Source organism: Aquarana catesbeiana, linkage group LG03, assembly GCF_042186555.1.
Source record: "Aquarana catesbeiana isolate 2022-GZ linkage group LG03, ASM4218655v1, whole genome shotgun sequence".
Taxonomy (NCBI): Eukaryota; Metazoa; Chordata; class Amphibia; order Anura; family Ranidae; genus Aquarana; species Aquarana catesbeiana.
The window spans coordinates 733,312,294-733,322,756 of NC_133326.1; the positions used below are offsets into that span (position 1 = coordinate 733,312,294).

Sequence of the window (10,463 nt, forward strand, 5' to 3'; positions counted from 1 at the left end):
GACTAATGGTGGTGGGGTGTACTGGGATTTGTAGTTGTATAGATCCAGGACTGATGGTGGTGGGGTGTACTGGGACTTGTAGTTGTATAGATCCAGGACTGATGGTGGTGGGGTGTACTGGGACTTGTAGTTGTATAGATCCAGGACTGATGGTGGTGGGGTGTACTGGGACTTGTAGTTGTATAGATCCAGGATTGATGGTGGTGGGGTGTACTGGGACTTGTAGTTGTATAGATCCAGGACTGATGGTGGTGAGGTGTACTGGGACTTGTAGTTGTATAGATCCAGGACTGATGGTGGTGGGGTGTACTGGGACTTGTAGTTGTATAGATCCAGGACTGATGGTGGTGAGGTGTGCTGGGAGATGTATCTGTATAGAACCAGGACTGATGGTGATGGCATGTGCTGGGACTTGTAGTTGTATAGAACCAGGACTGATGGTGGTAGGGTGTGCTGGGAGTTGTAGTTGTATAGAACCAGGGCTGATGGTGGTGGGGTGTTTTGGGACTTGTAGTTGTATAGACCTAGGACTAATGGTGGTGAGGTGTGCTGGGAGTTGTAGTTGTATAGAACCAGGACTGATGGTGGTGGGGAGTGCTGGGACTTGTAGTTGTATAGACCCAGGACTGATGGTGGTGGCATGTGCTGAGACTTGTAGTTGTATAGACCTAGGACTGAAGTGGTGGGGTATGCTGGGACTTGTAGTTGTATAGAACCAGGACTGATGGCGGTAGGGTGTGCTGGGACTTGTAGTTGTATAGACCTAGGACTGATGGTGGTGGGGTGTGCTGGGACTTGTAGTTGTATAGATCCAGGACTGATGGTGGTGGGGTGTACTGGGACTTGTAGTTGTATAGAACCAGGACTGATGGCGGTAGGGTGTGCTGGGACTCGTAGTTGTATAGAACCAGGACTGATGGCGGTAGGGTGTGCTGGGACTTGTAGTTGTATAGAACCAGGACTGATGGCGGTAGGGTGTGCTGGGACTTGTAGTTGTATAGATCCAGGACTGATGGTGGTGGGGTGTGCTGGGAGATGTATCTGTATAGAACCAGGACTCATGGTGATGGCATGTGCTGGGACTTGTAGTTGTATAGACCTAGGACTGATGGTGTTGGGGTGTGCTGGGACTTGTAGTTGTATAGAACCAGGACTGATGGTGGTAGGGTGTGCTGGGAGTTGTAGTTGTATAGATCCAGGACTGATGGTGGTGGGGTGTTTTGGGACTTGTAGTTGTATAGACCTAGGACTGATGGTGGTGGGGTGTGCTGGGAGTTGTAGTTGTATAGAACCAGGACTGATGGTGGTGGGGTGTTCTGGGACTTGTAGTTGTATAGATCCAGGACTGATGGTGGTGGGGTGTGCTGGGACTTGTAGTTGTATAGACCTAGGACTGAAGTGGTGGGGTATGCTGGGACTTGTAGTTGTATAGACCTAGGACTGATGGTGGTGAGGTGTGCTGGGAGTTGTAGTTGTATAGAACCAGGACTGATGGTGGTGGGGTGTGCTGGGACTTGTAGTTGTATAGACCTAGGACTTATGGTGGTGGGGTGTGCTGGGACTTGTAGTTGTATAGATCCAGGACTGATGGTGGTGGGGTGTGCTGGGAGTTGTAGTTGTATAGATCCAGGACTGATGGTGGTGGGGTGTGCTGGGAGTTGTAGTTGTATAGATCCAGGACTGATGGTGCTGGGGTGTGCTGGGACTTGTAGTTGTATAGATCCAGGACTGATGGTGGTGGGGTGTGCTGGGACTTGTACTTGTATAGATCCAGGACTGATGGTGGTGGGGGGGGGGGCTGGGACTTGTAATTGTATAGACCTAGGACTGATGGTGGTGGGGAGTGCTGGGACTTGTAGTTGTATAGACCTAGGACTGAAGTGGTGGGGTATGCTGGGACTTGTAGTTGTATAGACCTAGGACTGATGGTGGTGGGGTGTACTGGGACTTGTAGTTGTATAGATCCAGGACTGATGGTGGTGGGGTGTGCTGGGACTTGTAGTTGTATAGACCTAGGACTGAAGTGGTGGGGTATGCTGGGACTTGTAGTTGTATAGACCTAGGACTGATGGTGGTGAGGTGTGCTGGGAGTTGTAGTTGTATAGAACCAGGACTGATGGTGGTGGGGTGTGCTGGGACTTGTAGTTGTATAGACCTAGGACTGATGGTGGTGGGGTGTGCTGGGACTTGTAGTTGTATAGATCCAGGACTGATGGTGGTGGGGTGTGCTGGGAGTTGTAGTTGTATAGATCCAGGACTGATGGTGGTGGGGTGTGCTGGGAGTTGTAGTTGTATAGATCCAGGACTGATGGTGGTGGGGTGTGCTGGGAGTTGTAGTTGTATAGATCCAGGACTGATGGTGGTGGGGTGTGCTGGGAGTTGTAGTTGTATAGATCCAGGACTGATGGTGGTGGGGTGTGCTGGGAGTTGTAGTTGTATAGATCCAGGACTGATGGTGCTGGGGTGTGCTGGGACTTGTAGTTGTATAGATCCAGGACTGATGGTGGTGGGGTGTGCTGGGACTTGTACTTGTATAGATCCAGGACTGATGGTGGGGGGGGGGGCTGGGACTTGTAATTGTATAGATCCAGGACTGATGGTGGTGGGGTGTGCTGGGACTTGTAATTGTATAGACCTAGGACTGATGGTGGTGGGGTGTGCTGGGACTTGTAATTGTATAGACCTAGGACTGATGGTGGTGGGGTGTGCTGGGACTTGTAATTGTATAGATCCAGGACTGATGGTGGTGGGGTGTGCTGGGACTTGTACTTGTATAGATCCAGGACTGATGGTGGGGGGGGGGGGCTGGGACTTGTAATTGTATAGATCCAGGACTGATGGTGGTGGGGTGTGCTGGGACTTGTAATTGTATAGACCTAGGACTGATGGTGGTGGGGTGTGCTGGGACTTGTAATTGTATAGACCTAGGACTGATGGTGGTGGGGTGTGCTGGGACTTGTAATTGTATAGATCCAGGACTGATGGTGGTGGGGTGTGCTGGGACTTGTAATTGTATAGATCCAGGACTGATGGTGGTGGGGTGTGCTGGGACTTGTAATTGTATAGACCTAGGACTGATGGTGGTGGGGTGTGCTGGGACTTGTAATTGTATAGACCTAGGACTGATGGTGGTGGGGTGTGCTGGGACTTGTATGTCATCAGAAATGACGTGAATAATGATCTTATGCACCTTGTTTCGCCGCCATCACACCCTCAGGTCATGGGAGGTTCATGTGGTGGCAGTTGCTGCATTATTAACGTTTATTTATCTGGATGATTCATTGGTATGGAGTGATATATGTGACACAGTTGGACACTGGTGGGGGATGTGCAAATCGTGATATTATTAAATATTTCCGGTTTCTGTAAAGTAAGTCAGGCATCCTAATTTTCTCCCTTCGCCTTTCAGGACAGCACCTTGGACAGAGCACAGATCCACCTCTTCACAGGAAACACTGCATGACAACGCCATTTTTAAAAGCAGCTGCTTCCACCATTCAGCTTTAGTGTTTCCTCCACCATGGAAGCACTGCTTGGGGAACCAGAGGGGCTGCGCTCTCTTCAAAGTGAGGATTTTCAGCAGTACCTTTATGCTTTACATGCTAGGACCAGCCCAGCTCCTTCCCGCACGAGAGGGGGGCGCTCTGGTGTCACTTCCTTCGCTGGCTCACAGGAGTAATGATCCTTGGGAGGTTGTCTGCCCAGTGTGCTCATTCTGAGCATCCATGGCAAGTCTCAGCATGAGACCACCCGAGTCCCGGGCGGCGGGTGACGTTAGCTCTGGGGGCGGAGACTTCCAGCGGGGCATAGCAGCGATTGGTTCTGACTGCTGGAACGTAGGAGGAAGGGGCGGGTTTTCTGGCCGGGACTTCCTTCTGCTCTACAAGGAAGGTATTATTTAAACCACACAGGCTACTGCTACAGCGTTCGTAATGGAGGAGGCTGAATCGTCAGCAGCAATGGCGAATGCAGGCACTCAGGTTCCTGGCCAGGCCCAGGTAGGAGAGGTGCAGTGGCACCTCTTTCCTTTTCTCACTGGGTGTTTTTTTTCCTATGTGACTATGCTAGGTCCTGCAGCTGTCTGCTATAGTGGTAATTGGCTAATACCAGCTCAGCTTGGAGGGAGACTCTGGGGCACTTAGGGGTGTCTGCTCTGGGCTCAGTGTGTTCTCTCTGTTGGTTATTTATCGCCCTAATAGGGGAATATGTGGTTTATATCTTGCTGTCTTTTCAGAAACCCACCGCCAAATCAGAGAGAGCAACAGGGAGAAAATGTCCTTCATGCAAGAACCCATTAAAGGACTTCTGGCCAAAACCAGTGTGCAAATCCTGCATTGCAGGTTTAGTGTGAGATGAGGCTACAAAGGAGTGTAAAGCGCTATTTTCGTCTGTAAAGAAAGAACTAGCAGAGACCTTAGAAAAACAGGGCCAGGGTTCCAGCCAGGAACAGAGCTCCCAGTCCAGTCTTCCTCTTACCACTTCTGGACTAATGGGAAGTGAGTCAGAGGAAGAGGAACAAAGTATTCCTCCCTCAACCATTGATTCTGAGGAGGATGAGGGGGAAGAAGAAAATAGATCTTTGAGATACAAACTAATGCTTGAAGAGGTGAACGATCTACTTAATGCAGTATATACCACCTTAAAGATTCAAGAAGAGAAAACCCAGCTATCGATACATGATAAAATGTATCAGGGGCTGGAGGAGGCCAGACATAGAGTCTTTCCTGTCCGCAAAGTTTTGTCGGATACGATCTAAAAGGAATGGAAAGATCCGGAAAAAGGCCAGTTTTTTTCCAAAGCTCTCAAAAGAAGGTTTCCTTTTTAAGAGGACGAAGTGTTAGTTTGGAACAAGAAACAAAAAATTGATGCCGCTTTCTCTCAAGTGTCCAGACGGACAGATCTGGCATTCGAGGATATGGGCTTGCTAAAGGACGCCATGGACAAAAGTGCAGATTATTAAAGAGAGCCTGGGACTCGTCCCTTTCTAATCTTAAACCGGCAATGGCCATACAGTTGTTGCTAGACATATGGAGTGTTGGCTGGAACAACTCAAAGGCAACGTGGTAGCAGGCACTTCTAGGAAAGGTCTGTTGGAGTCCTTCCCTACCCTTTTGAGAGCGGTCAAATATATGGCTAATGCCTCAGCAGAATCCATCAGGATGTCTGCCAGATCCTCAGCACTTGTTAACTCTGCCAGGAGGGCTCTTTGGCTGAAAACCTGGTCAGGAGACTCTGCATCAAAGGTAAAACTTTGTGGGATCCCCTTTACAGGGGACCTTGTGTTTGGAACAGAATTAGAGACAATCCTTGATAGGACAGCTGATAAGAAAAAAGCTTTCCCAAAAAAGAAGGTGGGGCAGCAATGGCAGAATTTTCGTCCTTTTCAACAAGCCCATAGAGAAAGGGATCAAATCCAGAAAAGACCCTGGAACCCTCAGAAAGGGAGAGGCAGAGGAGGGGTGCTCTTTAGACCTCCTGAGCAGACCCCAAAAAAGCAATGACCATCTTCCAGTAGGCGGGAGGCCAGAGGACTTCCTGCTAGCTTGGGAAAGAGCAACAAAAAGTCCCTTTGTTCTGAATTTAATCCATCAGGGATATCAGCTAGAGTTTTTACAGACACCTCCGAATTGGCTTTATGTGACAAACCTTCCAAGGGATCAGTAAAAGGCCCTGGCTATGAAATCTTTGTTAAGAGAATTGATGCAACAGGGTGTTATCTCCCAAGTCCTGAAAGATCATGAGGGGAAGGGGTTTTACTCCCACATTTTCCTGGTCAAAAAACCTTCAGGACAATTTTGGCTTATTTTCAACCTGAAAATTCTGAACCAATGCATAAAATACAAAAAATGCAGAATGGATATGATTTTCTCCGTGAGAAATCTACTTACCCCCCGATGTTACATGGCATCTATCGATCTGAGAGATGCCTATCTCCATATACCAATCGCAGCCTCATCACAGAAGTTTCTGAGCAGTAAATCTGGAGGGGGTGGAGATTTGGCACCTGCAGCTCAGGGCCCTGCCTTTCGGCCTTTCCTTCTCTCCCTAGGTATTCACAAAAGTGATGGCAGAAGCTCTGGAGTCCCTGAGTCTGAAGGGGATCCCAATAGTACCTTACTTGGATGATTTACTACTGTTTTTCAACTCAAAAGATCAAGTAGAGGTCAACCTCCAAGTAACCCAAGCACATCTAAACGGTTTGGGCTGGCTTCTGAACCTTCAGAAATCAAATCTGGTACCATCTCAAAGAGTAAGGTTTCTGGGGTACGAAATGGACTCATTAGAACAAAGAACCTTTCTCCCTCAGGAAAAGGTGGAAAAAATGCACATGGCTCTTAAGATACTTCAAACCAACACAGAGGTTTCCGTAAGGCAAGCCATGTCTGTTCCAGGTCTATTGACAGCAGCCATCCCCTCAGTACAGTGAGCCAGGTTTCATGCCTGACCCTTGCAGGAGGACATTTTTATGAACTGGTCACATCAGGAACCTCTGGAGAAGAAGTTCAGGATAGGGGTAAAGGCAAAAAGATCACTTTGGTGGTGGAGAGATCAGGAAAACTTTCCCGGTAACTCGCAGGTTAACAACAGATGCGAGTGCATGGGGTGGGGAGCTCACCTCGAGGAATGGGCAACTCAGGGGGTATGGTCCAAGCCAGAGGCAAGAAGGTCCTCAAATTGAAGGGAGTTAAAGGCTATCCACCTAACCATTCTTTGTTTCCAGCAGTTTCCAAAAGGTCAACGTGTCCAGGTACTGATGGACAACATGACGGCGGTATTATACCTAACAAAACAAGGGGGTACAAGGAGCAAGACCTTGATGGAACTAGCTCGTCAGATCCTGAGCTGGGCAGAGAAAAATTTGGTCTCGTTGTCCGCAGTCCATTTGAAAGGCATGGAAATCACCCTAGCGGATCTTCTTAGCAGGAGAGAAATAAGAGAAGCAGAGTGGTCTCTAAACCAGGAGTTATTTGTGATGATCTTCCTCAAGTGGACCTATTTGCAAATCAAAGAAATGAAAAAACGCCGCCCTTCTTTTCTCTTCAGAGGCAGGATCAAGCCCTTGGTGTGGATGCGTTAACCCACAAATGGGATTTCCCTTTGTCTCACGCCTTTCCTCCGTTTCAACTAATACCGCAGGTGTTAGCAAAATTCAGAGCGGATTCCACAAGTCTGATACTAATTGCCCCTTATTGGCCGAAGAGGCAATGGTTCTCCACCCTAATAAATCTCTCTGCAAAGTACAACCCCCCCTGGAGATTACCACTCAGGGTAGATCTTCTGTGTCACGGGCATATTTTCCATCAAGATCCAGTTTATCTCAATCTGAAGGCCTGGTTTCTGAGGAGGAAATATTAAGGAAAAAGGGACTCTCAAAAAAGCTTGTCAGCACCCTTCTAGCCAGTAGGAAGAAGGTTACCAGGGCTATCTACTTCAAAGTCTGGCAGTGTTACAATTCCTGGTGTTCCAACAAAAACTTTAATTTATTTAGCATTAATTCACTTTTAGAATTTCTCCAGGAAGGTATGGAGAAGGGTTGAGCAGCGAGTACCCTCAAAACACAGGTAGCTGCTTTATCAGTTTTTTTGGAAAAAGGGAGCCCTTGATAGTTACTCTTGTACTTCTGTACTCTGATCTCCGTGTCCTATAACATTCATCCAGCCTCACCCTGTGTAGGAGGATGTCACCCTTCCCCCATCCGCATTCCTCTCCAGAGTCGGAGACGTTTAGTTTCTCTTCTGCTGTCAGCAATGGCGTCTGCTGATTTGAGAGCTGAGCTGGAATGTTCCGTCTGTCTGAACATTTATACCGATCCTGTAACCCTGAAATGTGGTCACAACTTCTGCCGGGTCTGTATTGATCGTGTGCTGGATACACAGGAGGGGTCTGGAGGATATTCCTGTCCTGAATGCAGAGAGGAGTTTCCGGAGCGTCCTGCACTGCACAGGAACATAACACTGCGTAACATAGCAGAGAATTTCCTGTCTGCTCACCCAGATCAGGAGGAGTCCGGGGTCTTCTGTACTTACTGTGTGGATTCTCCTGTACCTGCTGTTAGATCCTGTCTGCACTGTGAGGTTTCTCTGTGTGATAAACACCTGAGAGTCCACAAAAAGTCCCCCGAACACATTTTATGTGACCCTACCTTGTCCATGGAGAGCAGGAAATGCTCCGTCCATAAGAAGATCCTGGAGTATTACTGCACTGAGGATGAGACTTGTGTCTGTAAGTTTTGTGTGGCTGGAGAACATCGGGGACACCAGATGGATATGATCGATGAGGCTTCTGAGAAGAAGAAGGAGACACTGAGGAAGTTTCTGCAGAAACTTCTGACAAAGAGAGAGGAGACGGAGGAAAGAGTCCAGAGTCTGCAGGAACACAGGAGGAAAGTAGAAGAAGAAGCAGCTGGTAACACCAAGAGAGTCACTGCCCTGTTTAGAGATCTCAGGAGACGTCTGGAAGATCTGGAGAAGAGAATGCTGAGGGACATCTCCGGGAGGGCAGAGCAGATCTCCATCTCCATCCGGGATCTGGAAATAATAAAGGAGGAGCTGTCCAGGAAGATACGTCACATTGAGGAGCTGTGTAACATGATGGATCCACTGACTGTCTTACAGGATTCAGACACAGGTGACTTGTGTGATACTGAGGATGGAGATAATGAGGACAGAGAGAGACATGAGGAACTCCTCCATGATGGAGGGGGTCTGGATGTGGCGGGGGTCTTACACACAGGTTTATCTGGTATAATAACAGAGGTATATGTATACTATATACAGGGAGCTGCAGACATATTACTGGATGGAAACACAGCTAATAATAATCTACAGATATCAGATGACAGGAAAACTGTATCCTGGTCAGATATAGACCAGAATTACCCCAAAACACCAAAGAGATTCCAAGATTATTCTCAGGTGTTGAGCAGTCAGAGTTTCTCCTCAGGGAGACATTACTGGGAAGTGGATGTTGGAGGGTCAGAGAGCTGGAGAGTCGGGATGTGTTACCCCAGTATAGACAGGGACACATTGATTGGAGATAATAAAAAGTCCTGGGGTTTGTACTGGGATGATGATCAGTATGAGGTGATATATGACAGTAAAGTAATCCCCACCAATATCTCCAGTAACAGAGTCAGGATATATCTGGATTATGAGGCCGGGCGGATCTCCTTTTATGATCTGTGTGACCCGATCCAACACCTCCACACCTTCACCACCACCTTCACTGAGCCCCTCTATGCTGGGTTAGGTGTATGGGATGGTTGTATAAAGATATGTGGGGGGAATTGGGAGATGTGAGAACTCCTCCCACAGTCTGGTGATGTCAGATGAAGTATTGGAATTAATTTAACCAGTTTCCATCCATGCAATAGCCAAAAAGACAACTACAGCGCGGGCTTACTTTGCTGGGAGGGCGTACATAGACATCCTCCCGTGATTGCGCTGCCTGGGTGCCCTGTGATCGCTGAGTTCTTTGGACTCGGCTGATCACAGATTGGGGTAAATGGTCAATCACAGGGGCGCTGTACCATGTGATCAGCTGTGTCCAATGACAGCTAATCATGGATGTTAACACAAGCCGGTTATCTGCTTTTCTTTCTTCACACTGACAGCATGAGCAGAGGAAAGGACAGGAGAGCTGATAACCAGCTTGTGTTAAAGGGACATTGGCACTGATAATCAGGGCACCGAATATCAGTGCCGTCCCACCAGTGCCACCTATCGGTGCCACCTATCGATGTCCATCAGTGAAGAAAAAAAATTAGCTGTTTACAAAATTTTATTACAAATTATGATAAATTATTTACTTATTTTTTCAAAGATGTTTGTGTTTAGCAAAAAAAAAAAAAACAGCAGTGGTGATTAAATGTCACCAAAATTTATGGGGAAAAAATTGATAAAAAGCTCATATGGGTACAGTGTTACATGACTGCACAATTACATAGTAGGTGAGGTTGAAAAAAAGACACAAGTCCATCAAATCCAACCTATGTGTGTGATTATGTGTCAGTATTACATTATATATCCCTGTATGTTGCGGTCATTCAGGTGCTTATCTAATAGTTTCTTGAAACTATCAATGCTCCCCACTGAGACCACCGCCTGTGGAAGGGAATTCCACATCCTTGTTGCTCTTACAGTAAAGAACCTTCTACATAGTCTAAGGTGAAACCTCTTTTCTTCTAATTTTAATGAGTGGCCATGAGACTTGTTAAACTCCCATCTGCGAAAAAGTTTTATTCCTATTGTGGGGTCACCAGTACAGTATTTGTATATTGAAATCATATCCCCTCTCAAGCGTCTCTTCTCCAGAGAGAATAAGTTCAGTGCTCGTAACCTTTCCTCATAACTAAGATCCTCCAGACCCTTTATTAGCTTTGTTGCCCTTCTTTGTACTCGCTCCATTTCCAGTACGTCCCTCCTGAGGACTGGTGCCCAGAACTGGACAGCATACTCCAGGTG

General features: G+C 47.5%; 1 protein-coding gene across 1 annotated transcript in view; it reads left to right on the forward strand.

Moving 5' to 3' along the window:
- Positions 1-9,982, forward strand: part of LOC141134393 (uncharacterized) — a 56,784-nt gene extending 46,802 nt beyond the window's left edge. The window contains exons 4-6 of the mRNA XM_073623958.1: positions 4,235-4,347; positions 6,153-6,250; positions 7,675-9,982. Of these exons, the coding sequence (XP_073480059.1) occupies positions 4,235-4,347; positions 6,153-6,250; positions 7,675-9,299 (1,836 nt within the window). The 3' untranslated portion in view covers positions 9,300-9,982. The remainder of the gene's footprint in view (positions 1-4,234; positions 4,348-6,152; positions 6,251-7,674) is intronic.
- Positions 9,983-10,463: the final 481 nt, after the last annotated feature.